Source organism: Mytilus edulis, chromosome 1 (assembly GCF_963676685.1).
Source record: "Mytilus edulis chromosome 1, xbMytEdul2.2, whole genome shotgun sequence".
NCBI lineage: Eukaryota > Metazoa > Mollusca > Bivalvia > Mytilida > Mytilidae > Mytilus > Mytilus edulis.
The window spans coordinates 8,593,771-8,620,574 of record NC_092344.1 but is presented as its reverse complement, the minus strand read 5'-3'; the positions used below and the strand labels follow the sequence as shown (position 1 = coordinate 8,620,574).

Sequence of the window (26,804 nt, the reverse complement as noted above, 5' to 3'; positions counted from 1 at the left end):
AGGACCAAACAAATACATGTGTGTCTACTGATGGTGACTTGGACCAAACAAATACCTCTGTGTCTATTGATGGTGACTTGGACCAAACAAATACCTCTGTGTCTATTGATGGTGACTTGGACCAAACAAATACCTCTGTGTCTATTGATGGTGACTTGGACCAAACAAATACCTCTGTGTCTATTGATGGTGACTTGGACCAAACAAATACCTGTGTGTCTATTGATGATGACTTGGACCAAACAAATACCTCTGTGTCTATTGATGGTGACTTGGACCAAACAAATACCTGTGTGTCTATTGATGGTGACTTGGACTAAACAAATACCTCTGTGTCTATTGATGGTGACTTGGACCAAACAAATACCTCTGTGTCTATTGATGGTGACTTGGACCAAACAAATACCTCTGTGTCTATTGAAGGCTTCTAGGACCAAACAAATACATGTGTGTCTACTGATGGTGACTTGGACCATACAAATACCCATGTGTCTATTGAAGTTGATTAGGACCTAATGAATACCAATGTGTTGAAGATGACTTGGACCAAACGCCTGTGTCTTTAAAAAATGACTTTAACCAAACAAATATCCCACTGTTTTAAAGGTTACTAGGACCAAAGAAATACTGTTTTGACTTTTGAAGGTTACTAGGACCAAATTAATACCCCTCTGTCTATTAAGGCTTACTAGGACTTAACAAATACCTCTCTCCCTTTTGAAGGTTACTAGGACCAAACAAATACCCCTCTGTCTATTAAAAGTTAAAAGGACTAAACCAATACCTCTCTCTCTCTTTTGAAGGTTACTAGGACCAAACTAATACCCCACTGTCTATTAAGGCTTACTAGGACTTAACAAATACCTCTCTCTCTTTTGAAGGTTAATAGGACCAAACAAATACCCCTCTGTCTATTAAAAGTTAAAAGGACTAAACAAATACCTCTCTCTCTCTTTTGAAGGTTACTAGGACCAAACTAATACCCCACTGTCTATTAAGGCTTACTAGGACTTAACAAATACCTCTCTCTCTTTTGAAGGTTACTAGGACCAAATTAATACCCCACTGTCTATTAAAGCTTACTAGGACTAAACAAATACCTCTCTCTCTCTTTTGAAGGTTACTAGGACCAAATTAATACCCCACTGTCTATTAAAGCTTACTAGGACTTAACAAATACCTCTCTCTCTTTTGAAGGTTACTAGGACCAAACAAATACCCCCCTGTCTATTAAAAGTTAAAAGGACTAAACAAATACCTCTCTCTCTCTTTTGAAGGTTACTAGGACCAAACTAATACCCCACTGTCTATTAAGGCTTACTAGGACTTAACAAATACCTCTCTCTCTTTTGAAGGTTACTAGGACCAAACAAATACCCCTCTGTCTATTAAAAGTTAAAAGGACTAAACAAATACCTCTCTCTCTCTTTTGAAGGTTACTAGGACCAAACTAATACCCCACTGTCTATTAAGGCTTACTAGGACTTAACAAATACCTCTCTCTCTTTTGAAGGTTACTAGGACCAAATTAATACCCCACTGTCTATTAAAGCTTACTAGGACTAAACAAATACCTCTCTCTCTCTCTTTTGAAGGTTACTAGGACCAAATTAATACCCCACTGTCTATTAAAGCTTACTAGGACTTAACAAATACCTCTCTCTCTCTTGAAGGTTACTAGGACCAAATTAATACCCCACTGTCTATTAAAGCTTACTAGGACTAAACAAATACCTCTCTCTCTTTTGAAGGTTACTAGGACCAAACTAATACCCCACTGTCTATTAAAGCTTACTAGGACTTAACAAATACCTCTCTCTCTTTTGAAGGTTACTAGGACCAAATTAATACCCCACTGTCTATTAAAGCTTACTAGGACTTAACAAATACCTCTCTCTCTTTTGAAGGTTACTAGGACCAAATTAATACCCCACTGTCTATTAAAGCTTACTAGGACTAAACAAATACCTCTCTCTCTTTTGAAGGTTACTAGGACCAAACTAATACCCCACTGTCTATTAAAGCTTACTAGGACTTAACAAATACCTCTCTCTCTTTTGAAGGTTACTAGGACCAAATTAATACCCCACTGTCTATTAAAGCTTACTAGGACTAAACAAATACCTCTCTCTCCTTTGAAGGTTACTAGGACCAAACTAATACCCCACTGTCTATTAAGGCTTACTAGGACTAAACAAAAACCTCTCTCTCTTTTGAAGGTTACTAGGACCAAATTAATACCCCACTGTCTATTAAAGCTTACTAGGACTTAACAAATACCTCTCTCTCTTTTGAAGGTTACTAGGACCAAACTAATACCCCACTGTCTATTAAAGCTTACTAGGACTTAACAAATACCTCTCTCTCTTTTGAAGGTTACTAGGACCAAATTAATACCCCTCTGTCTATTAAAGCTAACTAGGACTAAACAAATACCTCTCTCTCTTTTGAAGGTTACTAGGACCAAATTAATACCCCACTGTCTATTAAAGCTTACTAGGACTAAACAAATACCTCTCTCTCTTTTGAAGGTTACTAGGACCAAACTAATACCCCACTGTCTATTAAAGCTTACTAGGACTAAACAAATACCTCTCTCTCTTTTGAAGGTTACTAGGACCAAACTAATACCCCACTGTCTATTAAAGCTTACTAGGACTTAACAAATACCTCTCTCTATTTTGAAGGTTACTAGGACCAAATTAATACCCCTCTGTCTATTAAAGCTTACTAGGACTAAACAAATACCTCTCTCTTTTTTGAAGGTTACTAGGACCAAACTAATACCCCACTGTCTATTAAGGCTTACTAGGACTTAAAAAATACCTCTCTCTCTTTTGAAGGTTACTAGGACCAAACTAATACCCCACTGTCTATTAAAGCTTACTAGGACTTAACAAATACCTCTCTCTCTTTTGAAGGTTACTAGGACTAAATTAATACCCCACTGTCTATTAAAGCTTACTAGGACTAAACAAATACCTCTCTCTCTTTTGAAGGTTACTAGGACCAAACTAATACCCCACTGTCTATTAAAGCTTACTAGGACTTAACAAATACCTCTCTCTCTTTTGAAGGTTACTAGGACCAAATTAATATCCCACTGTCTATTAAAGCTTACTAGGACTTAACAAATACCTCTCTCTCTTTTGAAGGTTACTAGGACCAAATTAATACCCCACTGTCTATTAAAGCTTACTAGGACTTAACAAATACATCTCTCTCTTTTGAAGGTTACTAGGACCAAATTAATACTCCACTGTCTATTAAAGCTTACTAGGACTAAACAAAACCTCTCTCTCTCTTTTGAAGGTTACTAGGACCAAACTAATACCCCACTGTCTATTAAAGCTTACTAGGACTTAACAAATACCTCTCTCTCTTTTGAAGGTTACTAGGACCAAATTAATACCCCACTGTCTATTAAAGCTTACTAGGACTAAACAAATACCTCTCTCTCCTTTGAAGGTTACTAGGACCAAACTAATACCCCACTGTCTATTAAGGCTTACTAGGACTAAACAAATACCTCTCTCTCTTTTGAAGGTTACTAGGACCAAATTAATACCCCACTGTCTATTAAAGCTTACTAGGACTTAACAAATACCTCTCTCTCTCTTTTGAAGGTTACTAGGACCAAATTAATACCCCACTGTCTATTAAAGCTTACTAGGACTAAACAAATATCTTACTCTATGTATTGAAGTTAACTTAACCCAAACAAATACTGCTTTGTTTATTAAAGCTTACTAGGACTAAACAAATACCTCTCTCTCTTTTGAAGGTTACTAGGACCAAACAAATACCCCACTGTCTATTAAAGCTTACTAGGACTAAACAAATACCTCTCTCTCTTTTGAAGGTTACTAGGACCAAACAAATACCCCACTGTCTATTAAAGCTTACTAGGACTTAACAAATACCTCTCTCTCTCTCTTGAAGGTTACTAGGACCAAACAAATACCCCACTGTCTATTAAAGCTTACTAGGACTAAACAAATACCTCTCTCTCTTTTGAAGGTTACTAGGACCAAACTAATACCCCACTGTCTATTAAAGCTTACTAGGACTAAACAAATACCTCTCTCTCTTTTGAAGGTTACTAGGACCAAACTAATACCCCACTGTCTATTAAAGCTTACCAGGACTAAACAAATACCTCTCTCTCTCTTTTGAAGGTTACTAGGACCAAACTAATACCCCACTGTCTATTAAGGCTTACTAGGACTAAACAAATACCTCTCTCTCTTTTGAAGGTTACTAGGACCAAACAAATACCCCACTGTCTATTAAAGCTTACTAGGACTTAACAAATACCTCTCTCTCTTTTGAAGGTTACTAGGACCAAACTAATACCCCACTGTCTATTAAAGCTTACTAGGACTTAACAAATACCTCTCTCTCTCTTTTGAAGGTTACTAGGACCAAACAAATACCCCACTGTCTATTAAAGCTTACTAGGACTTAACAAATACCTCTCTCTCTTTTGAAGGTTACTAGGACCAAATTAATACCCCACTGTCTATTAAAGCTTACTAGGACTAAACAAATACCTCTCTCTCTTTTGAAGGTTACTAGGACTAAATTAATACCCCACTGTCTATTAAGGCTTACTAGGACTTAACAAATACCTCTCTCTCTTTTGAAGGTTACTCGGATCAAATTCATATATCCCTCTGTGTTTTGAAGATTACTAGGACCAAACAAATATCTTACTCTATGTATTGAAGTTTACTTAACCCAAACAAATACTGCTTTGTTTTTTAAGGGTTACTAGGACCAAAGGAATACCAAGGACCAACCAAATACCTTTTTATCTTTGGAAGGTTACTAGGACCAAACAAATACCTTTTTATCTTTTGAAGGTTACTAGTACCAAACAAATACCTTTTTATCTTTTGAAGGTTACTAGGACCAAACAAATACCTTTTTATCTTTTGAAGGTTACTAGGACCAAACAAATACCTTTTTATCTTTTGAAGGTTACTAGGACCAAACAAATACCCCTGTGTTGCTATTATATTTCCTGGTTCATTAAAGCCTTCATATGATGTGTAATTTTCCCTTGAGAAATTACGTTCATCGAAAGAACCTAGTACATTCTAAGTATGCTGATTTATTTATATATTTAGTATGTTTTTAGTCTTTATTTTGTGATTTTAGTACTATTTTGTGATTTCATCTGAGGGAATTTAGCAGTTTATCTATTGATTGACAAAATATCCTCATGTTTATTATTATCCATGAGTTAAAAGTCTTCATGGGTTTATGTGGCTGGTTCTATATATGTATATCTAAATCTTACTTATCAGTTCAGAGGGATGGATGACTGCTACAGAGTATGTAACCTTGATATAAGTAAGGGTAAACATTTAAATGGGACATTTGAAAATCTTCATAAAAAATAGAGACTGAGATAGATGACAGCCATTTCCAATAAATTGTATGTAAATAAAAAATTAATATACTCAATATACTAAATATGAGGTAAAACATTGTCGAAGTAATGTTAGTAGGTTCTTCAACAAATTTGAGGTAGCGTGCCATGACATGTCTGTTATTCTAGGTAGCTTTTTATGAAAGATGTCTGTTATTCTAGGTAGCGTGTCATGACATGTCTGTTATTCTAGGTAGCGTGTCATGACATGTCTTTTATTCTAGGTAGCGTGTCATGACATGTCTTTTATTCTAGGTAGCGTGTCATGACATGTCTGTTATTCTTAGGTAGCGTGTCATGACATGTCTGTTATTCTAGGTAGCTTTTCATGACATGTCTGTTATTCTAGGTAGCGTGTCATGACATGTCTGTTATTCTAGGTAGCTTTTCATGACATGTCTGTTATTCTAGGTAGCGTTTCTTGAAAGATGTCATATATTCTAGGTAGCTCTTCATCAAATATGTTATATTACATGACATATATGGTTGTCTGATAATCTATGTACCTTGTCATTACAAACATTGTTTTTGTTTATTTAGGTAGATTGTGTTGACATATATAATTGTCCGGTAATCTAGGTAGTTTGTCATGACATATCTGTTATTCTAGGTAGCTTTTCCATGAAATATGTCATATACTTTAGGTAGCTTTACATGACACATATACGGTAGTTTTATGATAATCTAGTTAGCTTGTCATGGCATGTCTGTTAATCTAGGTAGCCTGTCATGGCATGTCTGGTAATCTAGGTAGCCTGTCATGGCATGTCTGGTAATCTATGTAGCTTGTCATGGCATGTCTGGTAATCTAGGTAGCTTGTCATGGCATGTCTGGTAATCTAGGTAGCTTGTCATGGCATGTCTGGTAATCTAGATATCTTGTCATGGCATGTCTGGTAATCTAGGTAGCTTGTCATGGCATGTCTGGTAATCTAGGTAGCTTGTCATGGCATGTCTGGTAATCTAGTTAGCTTGTCATGGCATGTCTGGTAATCTAGGTAGCTTGTCATGGCATGTCTGGTAATCTAGGTAGCTTGTCATGGCATGTCTGGTAATCTAGGTAGCCTGTCATGGCATGTCTGGTAATCTAGTTAGCTTGTCATGGCATGTCTGGTAATCTAGGTAGCCTGTCATGGCATGTCTGGTAATCTAGTTAGCTTGTCATGGCATGTCTGGTAATCTAGGTAGCTTGTCATGGCATGTCTGGTAATCTAGTTAGCTTGTCATGGCATGTCTGGTAATCTAGGTAGCTTGTCATGGCATGTCTGGTAATCTAGGTAGCTTGTCATGGCATGTCTGGTAATCTAGGTAGCCTGTCATGGCATGTCTGGTAATCTAGGTAGCTTGTCATGGCATGTCTGGTAATCTAGGTAGCCTGTCATGGCATGTCTGGTAATCTATGTAGCTTGTCATGGCATGTCTGGTAATCTATGTAGCTTGTCATGGCATGTCTGGTAATCTAGGTAGCTTGTCATGGCATGTCTGGTAATCTAGTTAGCTTGTCATGGCATGTCTGGTAATCTATGTAGCTTGTCATGGCATGTCTGGTAATCTAGGTATCTTGTCATGACATGTCTGGTAATCTATGTAGTTTGTCATGGTATGTCTGGTAATTTGAGCTTATAAGTCATGAAATAAATGTTAGGAATGTTCATTCAAGCTTATGAGTCATGAAATAAATGTTAGGTCCTTATAGGTTATTAGTTGTGACATATTTGTCAAATACTTCTAGATTGTAAGGTATGGCATAGTTGTCAGGTATTTTTAGGTTGGTAGTCATGACATAGTTGTCTGGTACTTCTAGGTTTTTAGTCACAACTTAATTGTATGGTACTTCTAGGTAGGTGGTCAATACATGTCTAGTAATCAAAATGGTTTGTCATAACTTACATAGTTGACAGGTAATTCTAGGTAATAAGTCATGACATAGTTGTCAGGTAATTCTAGGTTGTTAATCATGATATAGTTATCAGGTAATTCAATGTTGTAAGTCATGACATAGTTATCAGGTAATTCTAGGTTGTGAGTCATGACATAGTTGTCAGGTAATTCTAGGTTGTGAGTCACGACATAGTTGTCAGGTAGTTCTAGGTTGTGAGTCATGACATAGTTATCAGGTAATTCTAGGTTGCTAGTCATGACATAGTTATCAGGTAATTCTAGATTGTGAGTCATGACATAGTTGTCAGGTAATTCTATGTTGTGAGTCATGACATAGTTATCAGGTAATTCTAGGTTGTTAGTCATGACATAGTTGTCAAGTAATTCTAGGTTGTGAGTCATGACATAGTTGTCAGGTAATTCTAGGTTGTGAGTCATGACATGGTTGTCAGGTAATTCTAGGTTGCTAGTCATGACATAGTTGTCAAGTAATTCTAGGTTGTAAAACATGACAAAGTTGTTTTATGATTATAGGTTGTAAGTCATGATATAGTTGTCAGGTAATTCTAGGTTGTAAGTCATGACATAGTTGTCAGGTTATTCTAGGTTGTAAGTCATGAAATAATTGTTGGTTAATTCTAGGTTGTAAGTCATGACATAGTTGTCAAGTAATTCTAGGTTGTAAAACATAACAAAGTTGTTTTATGATTATAGGTTGTAAGTCATGATATAGTTGTCAGGTAATTCTAGGTTGTAAGTCATGACATAGTTGTCGGGGTAATTCTAGGTTGCAAGTCATGACATAGTTGTCAGGTAATTCTAGGTTGTAAAACATGACAAAGTTGTTTTATGATTATAGGTTGTAAGTCATGATATAGTTGTCAGGTAATTCTAGGTTGTAAGTCATGAAATAGTTGTCAGGTAATTCTAGGTTGTAAAACATGACAACGTTGTTTGATGATTATAGGTTGTAAGTCACGACATAGTTGTCAGGTAATTCTAGGCTGTTAGTCATGACATAGTTGTCAGGTAATTCTAGGTTGTGAGTCATGACATAGTTGTCAGGTAATTCTAGGTTGTAAGTCATGACATATTTATCAGGTAATTCTAGGTTGTGAGTCATGACATAGTTGTCAGGTAATTCTAGGTTGTAAGTCATGACATAATCATCAGGTAATTCTAGGTTGTGAGTCATGGCATAGTTGTCAGGTAATTCTAGGTTGTGAGTCATGACATAGTTGTCATGTAATTCTAGGTTGTGAGTCATAACATTGTTGTCAGGTAATTCTAGGTTGTAAAACATGACAAAGTTGTTGTATGATTATAGGTTGTAAGTCATGACATAGTTGTCAGGTAATTCTAGGTTGCAAATCATGACATAGTTGTTAGGTAATTCTAGGTTGTAAAACAAAGTTACATGACAAAGTTGTTTGATGATTATAGGTTGTAAGTCATGACATAGTTATCAGGTAATTCTAGGTTGTGAGTCATGACATAGTTGTCAGGTAATTCTAGGTTGTGAGTCATGACATAGTTGTCAGGTAATTCTAGGTTGTAAGTCATGACATAATTATCAGGTAATTCTAGGTTGTTAGTCATGACATAGTTGTCAGGTAATTCTAGGTTGTGAGTCATGACATAGTTGTCAGGTAATTCTAGGTTGTTAGTCATGACATAGTTTTCAGGTAATTCTAGGTTGTAAAACATGACAAAGTTGTTTTATGATTATAGGTTGTAAGTCATGACATAGTTGTCAGGTAATGCTAGGTTGTAAGTCATGACATAGTTGTCAGGTAATTCTAGGTTGTTAGTCATGATATAGTTGTCAGGTAATTCTAGGCAGGGGCGGATCCAGCCATTTTAAAAAGGGGGGGTTCTTTACCCAGGACAAAGGGTGGGGTTCCATTTACATGTCCCCATTCAAATGCATTGATCGTCCAAAAAAAAGGGGGGGTTCCAACCCCCGGAGCCCCCCTCTGGATCCGCACCTGCTAGGTTGTAAGTCATGACATAGTTGTCAGGTAATTCTAGGTTGTGAGTCATGACACAGTTATCAGGTAATTCTAGGTTGTAAGTCATGACAAAGTGGGGAATAATCTTTGGTTCTTAGTCTTGACATAGTTGTCAGACAATCTATATTGCTGGTCATGGCATTGTTGTCAAATTATCTCTTATGGGGGTTATGACATTGATGTTAGATTATCTGTGATGATTGTTTTGACATAGTGGTAGCTGGTAATGACAGTTTTAGTTGGTCATGAGATTGTTGTTGTTGGTAATGATATAGTTTTAATTGATCAAGACATAGTTGTAGTTTGCCCTGGTATTATAGTATCTGGTAAGGACATAGTTTTAGTTTTCCCTGGCATGATTGTATCTGGCAATGTCCCCTGTAATGACATAGTTTTATTTGGTCATGACATTGTTGTAGTTGGCAATGATATTGTTGTTGATAATGACATAATTTTAGTTGGTCATGACATAATTTTAGTTGGTCATGACATATTTTAGTTGGTCATGACATAATTTTAGTTGGTCATGACATAATTTTAGTTGGTCATGACAATGATGACATTGTTGTAGTTGATAAAGACAAAGTTGAAGACTTCATTTTAAGAAAGTGATATCTATAAAGTGAATATTTTGGCTATACCCTGTGAATCCCATCTATTTTTCTATTCAAGTTTATTTTCCTATATATATATTGTTATAAATGGGTATTGATAATAATCTCAAAGAAACAACACATGTTTATATTTCTAAATTTTATTGGGATCAATATCTGAAAACCTGAAAAATAATGGTCTTAGATGATTTTCATACACTAAGACAACTTTGGCAATCTCAATTTGGGGAGATCAAATTGCATATGTTTATAATAAGTACCAATTTTATTAGATAACACAAGAACGTATAACTAATATACGTCCTTGGATAACATAACATTTAACATAACGTCTATCAACTTATCAAGTTGACATAGCGGTAAAATTCAACTGTCAGTGAACAGGCACTTCGATCACGATTTTCACGGGTCTACATTAAATTCACACTTTCAGGGGATAATGGGTTTATAAAACATGTTTGTCGTTACCTATTCATTCAGTCTCAGTGTTATTTGACACATCTTTTGGGTAGCTTTCCCTTAAATTCCATCGTGGCGAGTGCTTGTTTACGTATATTGGAAGTTGCCATTCCAACGAATGGTTCCGGGTAACGGTACTTCTTTATAAAGTTATAATAATACATAAAAGTATTATTAAGATATGATTAAATTACTTGCTGGTCTTCCTTTTACTGTGTAGGATATTTAATAATAGGAAATAATTACGTTAAGTACGTTTTTGTGTAGCGCCGTTAAGGAACTATTTTGTGATTTCAATGACGTCATATAGTAACGTAGGTGATAAGGCTACGAGTATGGAATTTTAAGGTTTATATTTATTATGTCACTTATTTATTGGAATTTAAGGCAAACTTTCGCGATTTTATGGATTTATAACAACATTTTGGGACATGAGCCAGAGTTTTCCTTAGTATTTCAAAGTTATAGTAGATTTTCAGTTCTGTGAGTCGCGGATGTATTTCACCGTCAAGTATAAATACGGCGTCGCACTAGCACTTTGGCATATCGTATCTGGCTATCAAGCAGAGCAGTACAATAAACCAAACAAACCCTTAAAGTCAAGCAAGCTATTTAGGTACAGGATGCATTTCGATATACAGCTATTTCACCTTAAGCTATGCGATAGCATTTCAAGCCTTTATTTATCTTTTTACATCTTTTGGAATATTTAACTAAAAGCTCACATAAGGACGTCAAGGAACCAAATATCGCTTTTATAAATATTCCCGCTTAAGCAGGTCTTCAACAGGAAGTGGCTTCATATTAAGACAAGATGAGGAACCAGTTCAATGTTTACAATTTCTCATAGCAGTTTTTGGCAAATTACACAAATTATTAAAGATGTAAAGATACGATGTCCCACCACGTTGACAACTTTCTTATATCGTAGTTTAATGAAATACGTATATTTCATTCTCTCATTATTGTATTGATAGGATAAAGTCTTGTAAATCTGTATTTATAAGTTATATATGGGGTTCGGAAGGCCAGCATCTTACTATTACAATTTATGGTTATACTATGTTATTGCTGATATTTGCATGCGTTATTTATTGAGATATACATGCCTACTGGACAAGAATAAAAGTCACTCTTTTACGCTGGATTCTTCATTTATATATGATTATGCTGGAGTCAACAAACTACACTCAAAACAAGACAAAGTAACGGAACACTATCAATAAGCAATCATACGGAATTAAAAGTACACTCGACCCCTACTCGCCCGCCTGTAACAATATATAAACAAAAATTATAAAAAAGATGTGGTATGATTGCGAATGAGACAACTCTCCACAAGAGTCCTTACTGCACCTAGTCCTTATTGCAACCTATTCTTTTTTCATGATAAACAACTACTTATGATAAGATTATATGTTGAAAAGGGGAGAAAAAGGAAGGTAATAGAGATTTAACCACCATATCAGGAGAATTGTCTTTAAGAGGAGATTTCTAAGTGTTAAAAAAAATATTTGGAGGGTCCCTCCCATCAATATCTGGTGCTTAAAATACCTATGAGGACCAACATCAAATTCCAATGTTAGGACTTAGTACTGATGAGAACATTTGGTCTAAGTAGACTGATATAAATATTTTTAACAAAAGTTAATGTTCTGATAATATATTCCATTGATTTGTCTTTTTCTTTTTTAGCACTATTTTGTTCGTTTATCTTCCAGTTAGACATTTTGCACTTCTTTTGTTCCCCCTTAAAAATCGTTTTCATTTAGTTTTCTAACAGTTTACTTTTTTTCCTACAGATAAACTAAATTCTTTATTATCAAGAAAAAATTTACATGGTAATATTTGAACCTTATTTTCAGTACATAAGGTTTGATTTCAATTTATTTTACTTGGATTGAGTTTGTGTTACTGATTTGTTTACAGTAACTTCTTTAAAAAATTTAATTCGATTTAGAAAAAATCATGTTTATTTTAAAAAAAGTACATTTGTCAAAACATTTTTTGTTTTGCTACAATTTGAAAAAAACAAACAATATAGGAGTGTAGGCCCATCCCTCTTTATCAAAAGCATGCACTAATGTGTACACTCACTACATTTGAATACATTAACTGATATATTTCTGTGTTGCTTTAGTTAACTGTGTTTTCTTGATATAGATTTTTTCAAAGTACTGCATTCGAATGAAAAATGATATTTTGTTTATTTCTTCATTTCAATGTTTCTTTAAATGAAGTTTGCAGATGGAAATATCTGTTTTATAACGTATTTATGAGAATTAATGTACACTTTAATGACATATATGTCAGTCTAACCTTTGTGAATATTACTCAGATTAAAGGACAGCCTGCGGAATCTCTTCAGAAAATTAATGCATATATATATAATTTAATGGTGCATGCGTATGACATTTTGAAACAATTTTAAAAAGTTATGAAGTTTTACTTCATGGACACAATTTAAGATATTATGAGAAACATCTGTGTTTGTGTATAATTCAATTCCAAAGTGATTCACAGTGTCTAATTATCGGTGCTGCCATAGTTATTAAATTGGTCATCGAAATAAGTTAAATCATTCAAAATGTCAGTTTCACCATTTGTGCTTTTTTCCATGGATTACTCTTAGGGATGTAGTTTTTATTTCGAAAAAGTGTAATAGTTTTGGGAAAAAATTGCAGCCAAACAGATGCATTAACCTTTATTTTTCTTAGTCTGTGCTTAGGGGGTCATCTTAATCTTGCAGTGATGTGAGAGTTTTTGCTTGCTTTGAGTTTAAGGCCTCAATGTGACTAAATGTGAAAATGCCTGTACCAAGTCAGGAATATGACAGTTGTTGTCCATTCATTTGATGTGTTTTATCATTTTATTTTGCCATTTGATTAGGAAACTTTCCGTTTTGAATTTTTCTCGGAGTTCAGTATTTTTGTGATTTTACTTTTTATGAATAACAGTATTGACAGCTTTCTCGTTTGACATGTTTGAGTTCTTCAATTTGCCATTTGATTAGGGACTGTATGTAGATTTGTCATTTACTGCTAGAATCTTTTTGGCTCCCTGTGCTATCTTGTCCTGATTTATCACAGCTTTGTTATATCTAGGTTTAAAAAAACTATTATGGTATTCAGCAACAACCCACTGCATTTCATTTTTCTGGTTTTATACAGGCAGACACAGAATTTGGCTGTATTCCACCCCATCTGGGCACAGATAAGCCTATGTAACTGAAAAGTCATTTTACTATTGTACAATTCTTTAATAGTTATCCCACAAGGATGCAGTGTGTCAGTGTAAGATCACCCCGATGTCGGGAGGCCAGAGGGTGATCTAACACTGACACACAAAGTCTGAATGGCATAACTTTTTCACATCCCAGCTGTTTTAGATTAGACAAAAAAACATTTACAATTCATAAAATCTAGTTTAGAACGCCACACAACCATTATAATATACTTTATATATTACTATATGATGTATACCCTTTATGACCCCCGAACACGATGAGTAGATATCAAACAATGTCAACTTGTCCCACTGACCAATCGGCCCACACTATATCGCCATTTTATAAATAAATGGCCCCACTCTTGTTTACCGACTCGCCCCACTTTTAAAAAAATGTAAAATCAAATTGAACAATCAGTCTGACAACTCACTTATTTAAAAAGGGTTTAAACCCCACTGAATAAAGGCCCTTATAAAAATATCTTGCTTCCTTTGAGTATGTTAAATTAGTGATAGTTCGTACCCAGTTGTCCTGGTGTAGTGGTATGTGTCGTGGCTTGATATGCTAAAGGTCTTGAGTTCAAATCCCAATATATACACTGGATTTTTTCTACTTGCATTTTGATAGTTAGTCTTTTCCGTATAATTAATTATAAGTTTTATAGTGGATTTGACATTCCCGCCAAAATGTTACAGAACAAAGGAAAGCATGCATTACAAAGAAACTCAAACTGGGGTGATCTGGTAGGGGTGATCCGGCTCACTGATCACCCCTGTTAGAACAAAGGAGCTGGGATGTAAATCATGTTATTGGTACCTGATTTATTCATAATAATAGTCAACATTGCTCTGTCAATTTGCTACTTAAAAAAGTTCAGTTTATCCTATAAACCCTATGATAATTGGTACAATGCCAACACACATTTTTTACTTGCTCATTTATTGACTAAGCATTTTATTAATGAAATATATTAATGAAAAAATACTTAAATTTATCTTATTTGATATCTGCCATCTTGTAATGATCATTTTGTTATTGTGCATGTTTCACCAGAAATCTTGAAGTTGACTACTATTATTAAAATTGTCTTGCGAGTAATCTTAAGTAATTGACTTAAGAGTAAGTCTACTTAATTAACTTATGAGTAAGACATTATTGGTTTACAATTTATTTTTGTCCTTGTAATTTTGTAAAACAAAAAGGGCTTTGGTGGATTGTTTTTTCCCAAGTTGAACACCATATATTGCATCTTAAAATCCTTCCAATAAAAAAGATGAGGTTGCATGCAAGATCGAATAATAAAATAACACATTTTTTAAACTTGTTCATGATGGGAGAATACCCTGTTCTAATTGTTATTAAATGACTGAATGGTCGACAAGAGTACTATTGACCACTCTGAAGTGATTTATAACACACGGAGGATAAAACATTTCCAGTTAAAGTGTAAAAAATCATCTATTATTCAATGCATCAATCAGTACGCAATAATATTTGACAATTTATTTTGATATAATATGTCTGTATTCTATAGTTAGCAGATCAGATTTCCTACAGATAGTAATAATTGTGCTGTCGTGATTAAATACAAATTTACAGATATAGATTTTTTATAGTAATATTTCTTAAAGCCCCGTTTTAATCTGCTCTTTTCAAAAAGTGTGATATATTTGTTTTTTAATTTGCATTATTTCCAGTATTTGTCGAGTAATAACTTAAGTGGCTAAATTATGGTATCTCAAAGTTCGTGAGAATATGATTAGTACCAGGATATGAGGTGCAGCTATCATAATTAAGTTTTTTCATCCTGTTGTTCAACTGGCATTAGGGTGTGGAAATTCTTCATCGCCATGGGCAAGTACTTGCAGCCAGGGAACCAGACTGCACTGTTAGCCACTCGTCCAATGTTCCAGACTTACTAGTAAAACTTTTTGGAGTGAGAAAGCAGTTGCAAAATTTTGTTTATGACTCATGAGAATGTCGGAATATTGGGAATAGTTGGAAGAGATTTTGGTGCAGACTTTTTCCCCAAAATATTTTTCACTTGTCCCTGCTGGTTGTGCTATGGCAGAAATTATTTTTGCCAGACAATTAGTTTGATGATATTTACTTTAGGACAAACAGAGGAAATCAGGCATGGTATATCCACATTCATGCAATTTGGTTATTTGATAAAGTATCTTTTAAGTTATGGTTTCTTGAGGGATTAAATATTCGAACTACTGCAGACAGCATCTATTACATATAATATGTATTGTGCAACACCAATAATTTTCCTGGAAGTCTGCCTATGTATTTAGGTTATAAAACTGACCAATATTATTAGACGGAAATCTGATACTCCCTGTTTACCAAGGTTTTATATTTGTTAGACTTTCCAGTCCACTTAATTCATCCAATATGCATAAATTAGATATTTTCTACTAAATCAATTGGAATTTATTGGCATTTTATCTTCGCATAAGTTTAAGACTATCATTATAATGTCTAATGCATTGTTAACAATAGTATTTTCAAATGTCGGTTTTATCTGACAATTTCTCACCAAAAATATCCTTCATGAACTTGTACTAAAATAATATTAGTATCTGGCTATTAAAATTGAAATAGAATCCTTGATAAATTATTAATAAGTGAAACTTTAGAAATTTTCTGATCAATAAGAAAGGCCAAATAAACAATATAAAAATGATCAATTGTTTATATGAATAACTACTGAAAAAGTAAACATTGAATTGATCATATCAAAGGATACAGCAGCTAAACTATTGGTCGATTACAGCGTGAAAAATTCAATATTACCTTTTAAATTGACAATACGTTAATATAACATACTACAAACATATGGCTTACTTAGCCTGTATATGGTGTAGTAGAAAAAAGGATTTTACAATAGCAGATGTTGTGTTTTAATAGGAAGCTTTTACCTATAAAAAAGACAGTGTAAACAATGCTGTTCATTGATTGACATGCACAAGAAAGTAATTGTTTTAAATGCAATGTGACATGTTTGTCTCTTTCCCACACATAAGTGCTGTAATGTGGAATTTGTTGGAAAATGGATTTTATTACAACGACAATGGTCATTAGGCAATTTTTGTGTTCTGGGCATTTATGACCATTTATTGTTGATCGTTGATAGTTTTTATATAATGGATGGCGAATGTTTCTTTGTCATGTGACATTGTGATAAAAAACAAACGATTTATTTTTTTATTCATATTCATTTCATGCAAAAGAAGAAATTATATTTCAACATGAGTATAAAGATATAAACTGATGATTGAAATGTCAACTAAATGATGGGAAGACGTTTAATTTCTGCTTTAAGTCAGCAAATTTTAAATTTAAAGTCTGTATTTGGATTTGGTGATTCTTCCACAGAGAAGGAAGAAAAGGCTGTGACAGCAGTGAAGAAGGAGCCTATTGCAGCAGAACAGTTCATACAACGATTTAAACAAAAGAAATCGGATAAATATTTGAAAATTGAAGTTAGGGTAAGTCATATATATTTTCATAGAATTTGTGACAAAACTTTAATCTTGAAATTTTTTCGAATCAAAATCATCATTATTTTTTTCTTTTTTCTTAAAAACTCAAATGTTTACAATTCAAAATATAAAATCATCTGTATTATCAATTTTGAAACTTCCGTCCTTTTCTCACTGAATCTCTGTAATCTATTAACTATGTTATGAAATACTATATCATTGCCCAGTTTCTGTTTATTTACTGGTTCATTGGACTGGAATATCTGATCTATTAATAGTGCAATTTGGTCCATATCCCATCAGATCATATACTCTATTAGTCTTACTATTGTGACTTCACATTCCTTACATATTAGGATATTATGAATGTCATATGAATATGATTGAGTAAAGCACAGCTTGAATTGATGTTAATTTACGAGGTTAAAGCAGCTTATGATTTAAAACATGTACCAGTACAATGAATAAGTAAAATGTAAAAGAAAGAAACAATGTAGTTAAAAAATGAGCAGGTTTTACCAAAGACACATGCACATTAGCTAAAATTTCAATATGTACAACAAAAAAGCCCTAGGTATTACACAGGGGGTAAATTTAAAATATTAGAACTTATAGAAGAAGAGATATTGGGGTCCAAGAAAGGAAATTGGACCCCACTCTGGCATCTGACTTCCAGGCAATATATCAACAGATCTCATCTAACTCCTGTTGTCTTAATGTTTTTATCACTCAGTGGAACAAACAATGATAATTTAATATTTTAAGGTATATGTTGTACTTCATCGAGAAAAAATATTATGTTTTAACTTTGTTTTTTTGCAAGATAGAATAATGTTTATAGATTTTTTTAGTACAACACATTTATTAAATCAAGAAAAATATGTTGATCAGTGGTTTTCGAAGTAGCTTTTACCTCTTTTATTTAAAAACAAGAGTTAAAGCCCTTTACAACCATTGACTGCTTATTCCTAGACCTGGGAGTTACTGTCGTTAAAAACTCTAAAAGAATTTATTTTGTATGAATAAAATACCTACATAGAGTAAGTGGATTTACTAAAATATGACTCAGCAAATAATTGTAGTTGCTTATACAATTCTTTAACAAACTGAATTTGCTTTAAGGGCTTGGAAATTGTAAATGACATGAAATGATGTTAAAGAACAATAGGAACTCAAGATAGGTAAATGCCAGCATTTGAAGAAAAATAACAGCATCACAATAATGGTCGGCATTGGCTGACTCAGGGAAAAGGAGGGGGCAACGGTGTCCTTTACAACATTCCCTTTAATCTCCAAATAAAAAGAATATCTCAATTTTTCAAAAGATATATAAATGTTTAGTATAAAATCGTCTGAAAAACTAATGAGTTGACATCTGAAGACTACTGGTGGTTATAAAAGGGATATAAACATAAATATGGATATAAATAGAAAGCGAACTTGTGCAATTGTTTTTTTTGTTTGTTTAATTTCATATAATAGGTTGAAAGTATATATTTATCATGTTATCTGATATCTTGTGGATCGAAGCATAATTCATGGTTAATCTATCTCTAGCTAAGGGTTCAATTGAAGGCCAAATGAAAACATTCAATGTGGTCATTATTCACTTGCAAGTGAATAATTCATCATCAATGTTTCTTAACTTATTTAGAGAAAATTGAACCATACTGGCTTCTGAAAGCAAATTACTATTTTCCTATTTCTCTTTTATTTATGATTAAACACAACAAAAAATATTTCTTTTTTTTTATATACATTGTATCTTGTAGTCTTGTAATTCTAGTGCCCCTTTTGATATATTTGAATTATGCCCATTCTTATAATCTGGCTTCGTAAATAATGTCGTAAATAATAAAAGATTAAATTTAGAATGTAACCTGAAATAACCCTTGATCAGCTGTATATAAATAAATCTCAAATTATCAATTTCTTGTGTGTATATATATATATATATATTGATTTTATTTCAACTGACTTGGCTGGAATTACTGTATGTTGTTTTATATTATTATCATCCTCATTAACATCGCTTAGTTTAGTTTTCCAATGAATTTCAGACTATAAGATCTAATTACGTTGTCCATAAATTTTCAATTTCTACAGATTAAGTCGAACATTAAAATTTGCAGTGCAAAGTTCTGATAATGGCTTAATTATTAACATCATTAAGCATACGTATCTTACTTTTTTTCTTTAGCACTTTATAAAAAATTCAGTATCTGAATTCTTTGATTAATGTAAAAGGTATTGTTACAAAATGTCCTATATTTCAGTCTTTTTTCACAATTGGATATAATTTATGTTAAGCATGAAATGGTACCAGTTCTGATAAACCAGAAGAAAATTCCCAATAATTTATCTGATCATGACTCAGCTAGAAATACAGTTTTCAAAAATCAGACAATTGAAAAAGGAACAGAATTGATATGTCACCTTGGCTTATGAATGTGTACAAGAAATCTGAACCTTTAATATATCACCAATTAGACAGCAAGCCAACAACCACTTATCTTTAGCAGGAAACAAGCAATTAATTTAGAACGGAGTCAAAAACACCCTGAGTGCCTCCTGTAACTCTAAACCAAAGTTGGTTCTCATTTGCTAAAAGCCTCAATTTTGACGTTTTCATTCTTTTTCTTAATCTGAAAGACAGAGGGATGCTGATAGAGTGTATCTATCAGTAATCTGCATGAAGAGTGGACCTCAGTAAACTCAGTGAACACATTAACCACAACAGTTCTTATGTCGGAGTGAAACTGATCTGGGTACACCAGTCTAAAGAAGGTCATTTGCAACAAAAATCTGAAATTTTCCAACTTTTTCAATTTTGACTTCAACTGGAAATAGTCGTTGCCTATGCATATTTTAGTAACAAACACAATCTGTAGTTATATGTCCTCATGTTTACACTATTTATAAAAGTTTTAGGCCTCGGAACTTCGTGTTAGACCTCCAAAAAACCCGGCCAGCCAGTTTTGTCAAATTCAATTTTTCGAAGTTTGTATTTGAGCTTAAAATGAATTTTAAAAATGAGAAACATGACAATATTGTTAGATTGAGAAAGTAAATGGCATAACGTTGACCTCTAAATGTATGGAGGTCCATTGGAGACAAAACACGGTGAAATGGATATGGCAGTAATGTTACGGCCCACGCCTGATAAGGCTTAATAATAATTCAACTTTGACCTTGACATTTGTTACTATTTATAATAAAATAATTACTTATTTCTCTAAATTTCAGTCTTCTTATGAGCAAAGTGTTGATTAAAACCATGAAATTGTTTGCTTTATTGTCCCCTGCACAATGTGTTGCGGTGAGGACATTTGAAATACCAGGCATCTGTCTGTCCATTCTTGTTGTGTTCCACATGCACAAATCTTGCCAGATTTTAATAAAAACAAATATCATAGGTTTTTGACACCAAACTCTAAATTTTTATAGAAAAGAACAGTGGAAATAAAAAAAGAGTTATCAAGATATAAGTCTCTTCAATATTAGATCTGCTTTTGGACTCTGGTGAATAATTGAATGATGGCACAATGTTACAATTATTCATCAGAGTCCAAATTATGTCACATTAAACAACTATAGGTCACTGTACAGCTTCAACAATGAGCAAAACCCATTCCACATAGCAAGCTATTAAAGACCATGATTGGCATAACAATACATAAAATAATTCAAATGAGAAAACCAACAACTTAATTTATATACAAAATAACAAATGACAACTATTAAAGGCCATTTTAGGGTTTATTAATCTTTTCAGTGTATTTTCCTTTAAGGAAAACTTTTGGAGTCTAAAGATATTTATTGGAGTATTTAAAAAATTTAAAAAATGTCACTTAAAAAAAAAAGTGAAGATGACCTTATCTTTCTCACTTTCAGCTGCCAATGGGATATAAGGGTTTCTGAGAGATGAAAAATCAGTGTGAAAATTCAACATTTTTGGAAAGCCTAAAGTTTTAAAAGCATTTAACTTCAACAACAAGTATAAATAGCTTTTTAAATTAAACAGTGTTCAGAGATTGTAAATTGAAATATTGAAACATTCATCGATTCCAGTTCAGGGAATAGTGTTGCAACCTAGTAATTTATTTTTGAACATTAATTTTTGTGATCCAAGTTTTAGTTAAATGATAAAGGTTTCATAAGTAGTTTAATCATTCTTGTATGTATAGATACAGAATTAATGGATTTCAAAAAGTAAATGGAAAGGTGTCAAATTATACTATATTGCTTTCAGAGAACATTTATCAGTATTTGTAGCAATCCCCAAGTTGTCTGATTAACCTTTGATCCCAGTGAATATGGTGAGGGATTTCACTTTATAAATTTCTACAGGGAAATAAAGCTACATTTCCCCGATAAACAATTGAATTAATCCAAAATGCATGTTTGTTAGAATAGAGTGGTCCTGAATTAGTATATTTGGTCATTAAACATTAGCTACTATTGATTGTTTGCTCAGTAGAAGTACTAGAACTGTTGTTTGCTTCAGTCATCAGCCATTTACTTACTGCAAAATCAGAAAGTTTTGCGATGTTTTTATTGCGAAAAAAGCAACAGGTTTATAATCCCAATAATTTAAACTTGCATTTTGACTTTTTTTTTATGAATTAAAATGGATTTTTCTCAAAATCGCAATAATTTAAACTTGCATTTTAGTCGAAAATGACAAAATGGCAATGATACATGCATACTATAATTTGTGAATTTACAGTATTTCAGTTCTTGACACAAACAGATACATTGACTGATTGTTGAACTTATAGTAATTACAAAAAGTCATTATTAATTTTCCTGCATGCTGTTTTATAAAAGTGATTGCATTGCATATAACATTACTGATTTATAAGAACATCCCAATGTGATAGAGTTATTCTTTAAGAAAACATGATGCATTATTATCAAATCTTTGAAATTTAGCATCAGGAAATCTAAGAATTCATAATTAAAATGCACAATCACTTTAAAAAAATTAACTGAGGTTCAAATACTAAGATTTTATTATTCTAAAAAAGAAATTTAAGAAGAATTCTAAATCATGAAAAATAATAACTTGCTATTCACATATTTTAAAAGATTTATGTTATGTGCAAGGTTCAAATTCAAATTAGAGCTCAACACAGTCTTGTTTGGTTACTGTTTTATATAGCATATTTTTTGCCTGGCAAATTGGTTTTAGAATTTTCTGTCGTCTACCACTGAAACTATAAAGGCTCAATCTGAATCTTTACAAATTTATGTTCAGTGTTAAAATTTTGTTATTTACTAAACATCAAATAATTATGAGATTTCTCCAACAAACGCCTAACATTAATTATGTTTGAAATAGGAAGATAAAGGAGGGGGATCAGAGGGGTCCAGATCCCGAAAAATCCCTGGCTTTAAAACATGAAATCCTGAGGTCCTGAATTTAAAAAAAAATTAAATCCTCAGACATCCCAAAATTCAAAAAAAAGAAATCCCAAATCCCGAAAGGGTCAATCCTGAAATCCCGAGCTTAAAAACGCCCGATCCTAAAGTCCTGAAAAAGGTCCTGCCCCCCTCATAAAGGAAAAAAAGCAGATATGACAACATTAGTAATCCAAATCATTTGACAATCGAAAAATTGTATTTAATCAATCAAGACATTTCAAAATTCATACGGGAATTTCCCCTGTCAAAACACAACTATGGTTGACCATGGTTACCATGGTTACCATCACTAACCATTGATAACCATGGTCTAACCATTGATAACCATGGTCTAACCATTGATAACCATAGTCTAACCATTGATAACCATGGTCAAACCATGGTTGGATGTGCTGAAAACGTGGTCAACTATGGTTTTCAACTTTTATGACTATGGTCAAATTTACTGCAATTTTAAAATTTGAATCCCTCACCATAGAATTTCTTTTCATTTGTAAATCTGCCATAACTTTTTTCTTTATGCTAAATGCTCAGAGAAAGGGTATGATGGCCATCTGTGACCAAAGTAAGAAGATGAATTGATAATACAACAAAGGATTGCTTTTCTATTGTCATTTAGCTGGTTGTTTACCTGATTTGTCTGCTAAGTAAATAATAGGCAATGATTTGAAAGGAAACTTAAAAAGAAGCTTATTTTCCATATGTATGTATCCTAATTGAAATAAGGTAAACTTTCAATTCTCAGATTGGTTGTAAACAATTAAGTTATATTTGTTAATGAAAACTTATGAAAAATATTCTACCCACTTCAGGTGTTGGCTCCCTTAAGCAATTACAGTAAAACATTGTTTAAAAAAATGAATTTATAAACCTTGTGAAAATTTGTATAATTACTTTTTTCCTGTGTTATATATTTCAGGCCATTGTTCGTAATCAGGATGAATTTCCATGTACTATTGCCATGATGCCTGACAACATACTACTCAACGTTAACCAAGACGTTGTCACTTGTAAGTATAGTGTCTTAAGAAACATGTACAAATATTATACTCTTTATTCTTCTTTATTCACTTGAATAAAGGATGTTTGCTACTCTATTTAAAAAACAACAAGATTTTTGAAAAACTGAAAAACTAATAGAATATAAAAGACAGAACTGAGGAAGCAGGAATACATGAAATGTCCATATTCTTGATTTTTTTTTAACCAACACAACATAAGCATTTACCTCTCTCAAGTCTGGAACTTTTTCCTACATCAAGTCTTTTAAGTCATATCTTTTTTTTTTAAGGACTATTGTTTTGATGGTAGTTTTTTTTATAGTACTCTATTAAATATATTCACCATTTTTTCCAGGCTTTGCTTTACAAAGTTATTGAAGCCTGATGTTGACCTGCAGATCTTTTGTTTGGTTGCTGTCTCGTTGACAAATATCCTACACCTCCTACTATCTATATATTGTCTAATGTTTCATTTTTTTAAGTATTTTATTTGAAAAATTGGAAATGACGAGAAAAATCTGTTATTCCCTCCCCCATACTTCGTTAATTGCAATTACAGATAATTGCTTAAAGACCATGTCTGTATCACTTTGTTATTATTGACCTATTTCAAGGCAGAGTGGCTAAAAAGAGAAAATTATCAACCAAATTCAATTATATATTCACTCCTGAAATCGTAGACAAGTATTCATTGAGTTATGATGAAGTTTTTTTGTAAATGAAAGCTTACATGGTTTTAATGAAGGATGTAATTGTTGTATAATGTTTATATTAAAACACATATTGAATTTAAGTTCGTTGTCATTAGCTACAGCAATATAACGACATTTAATAGCAAGGGGAAATCTTTTTTTTTATATAAGCTGGAATTCGTAATTTTTATGTATGATAAATTTAATGTAAAAATATGTATTCTTGTTACATGCAGGGGATTGAAAGTGTTAAAAAGGCGGTTTTATAGACATAAAATGTATGAAGTTACATTGAAAACAACTAAAGTTTTACATGTTGACCACTTTCACAAAAGATGTTTTGGAGAATTTTCTACAATAATTTACTGGCTCTCAATCCCAAGTGCAGTTATATTAAAATGTTTGGTATTTATAAATCAGCAGCAACAATAGATTTCAATCTTATCAGAAGAGACATAAACATCCATAATGGAATGTCATTTTCTTATTGTTCTTAGAATGCGCATTATACAACTATAAAACACTAATTACATTTGTAGCCGACAGAGATTTATAAATTTGACATTTGTTTAAAACGTGTTGATTTCGATCAATAACGTTGTGTAGAAATGCAACAATCCATCCATATGTTGATATAAATGTTTTATATTTATTTCGCCTCAGTACACCAGATCATGTTAAATATGGGGATGGACTTCAATTGACGTGGTTTTCTACGACAGTATTAAGTTGATATAGTATTTTGCATTTTTCCTATCGTAAATTATTTTGAGAATTGACTTATGAAATTTTAATGATTTAATTTTTTTTTCTATGAGGTATCATTTCAATTAAATCTAGATGCGTACCAAAATAAATTGCAATTTTGGAATAAAAATTTAGATAAAATATTTAGAAGTTTATGTAGAAATAAAATCTGTGTTCGTGTCATCTTACTTAAGAGAAGCATAAAACCAGGAAATGATAAAACGATATTGGATTGTATTGTTATTTCCCTTTATTCTGATCCATGACAAATATAGGCTGATTTCATGGAATGTTATCTAGTAACCTTTACTGTTACAATAAAACGTGAAGTTTCTGGCTTTTTTTAGTATCATATGTTAGTATTATCTGGTGTTTTGACAATGTGTGTCATTTTTCAGTATTGGTATATGTAATTTCATCACTAGAACTTTTTTTTAATCCAGATTAATCAATGAATATTTGTTTTTTCAAGGAAAAATTTACCCCATTGATTGCAATTTTCCTGTTTGACAATAATTTGAGATTTTGATTATACTTGCTTAGTAATGAATTTTTTACTCAATCTAATGAGTGTGGGTTTAAGTAGCACCATTATGAGTGTTCAACTTCTTGTTTTGAACACAATTCACAAACAAAGGTTTAATACCATGCATGTTTGTCTCTTGTATAGGTCGAACGATTTGGAGGGGGAGAAGGGTGGCACTGTTATGTGCTGTGTGGATACAATAGTATGTATACCCATGCATGACAGGTGTAAGCACCTATATTTGTTCTGTTTTTGGGGCTTGTGTTCATGGGTTGTTGTTTCGTTGTCTTGTACCTGCATCTTCTTTATTGAACTCGGTATAGAGATAAGTAAATGCAACACACAAAGTGAGATTGAATCAATACAAAAAAAATACATTGTAAAAGTGGTAATTTCCACATCTGTTGGGTTTGAACTCTTTTGAAAATAAGTTGACAACTATAATTAGATATATAGAACTAACAAAATCAACAGATGTGTAAAATGACAGAGATCATTTCAAGTATAAAGTTCTTGTCATTTCTTCGAGTTACAAGAGGTAAAGAGTGTTTCTACAAATGAGGTTTATAATTTCTTATTAATTTACTCTTATGTTACTCTTTTCCAGTTGATCATTCCAGAGTGATACTGAAAAAACATCCCCCAGAAGAAGACAGTGATTATATCAATGCCAGCTTTATAGATGTGAGTTATCTCCCTTATTGTAGTAATAATATTATTTTAGCATTCAGTATTCCTTTTTTGTGCAGTGCTCTGATGATATAAAAAAAATCTTCTTGTTTTTGCACATATTATTAGTTTTAGGTTGCTAGGCCCCCTTTCATTAATCTGAATCCCCCCCTTTAATCAAGAGTCCTGGATCTGTTGATGAAAACTGATGTTAATTTAAAGATATTTGTCATCTGGATAGCTCATTGTTCATTCATTCCCTTCATGGGGATTATATTACTCTAGTAGAAATTCCTTGGAAACAAGCACAGGATATATACAACATGATTAATTCATTAAACTAATCTAAATTTTACTTTACATCAGTTTCTGTAACAAAAAATAAGGAAAACAATCTTTAATAATGGTGTTTCTGAATGCATGTTGGAAAAAATATCATTTTGAAATGTCAAAATTAACATTTACTCTAATTGAAATAATTTACCTTATAATACAATATATGTACAATACATTTTACATAGGCAGATATTGATTATTTATGTTTTTATCAGAAATAGAAAGAAACAACAGGCTAGGGAACATATGAACTATATTTGATATTTATATTTAAATTGTAAAG

General features: G+C 32.7%; 1 protein-coding gene across 4 annotated transcripts in view; it reads left to right on the top strand.

The window, feature by feature from the left end:
- LOC139523235 (receptor-type tyrosine-protein phosphatase epsilon-like) overlaps positions 1-26,804 on the top strand; it is a 159,713-nt gene that overhangs the window by 97,172 nt on the left and 35,737 nt on the right. For 3 of the 4 annotated variants that reach the window (XM_071317101.1, XM_071317087.1, XM_071317094.1), the window contains exons 8-10: positions 17,017-17,129; positions 23,470-23,560; positions 26,124-26,200. In XM_071317101.1, coding sequence (XP_071173202.1) covers positions 17,017-17,129; positions 23,470-23,560; positions 26,124-26,200 — 281 coding nt within the window. Of the gene's footprint in view, positions 1-16,260; positions 17,130-23,469; positions 23,561-26,123; positions 26,201-26,804 lie in introns of those variants that run through there. The other variant, XM_071317110.1, reaches the window with a different exon arrangement.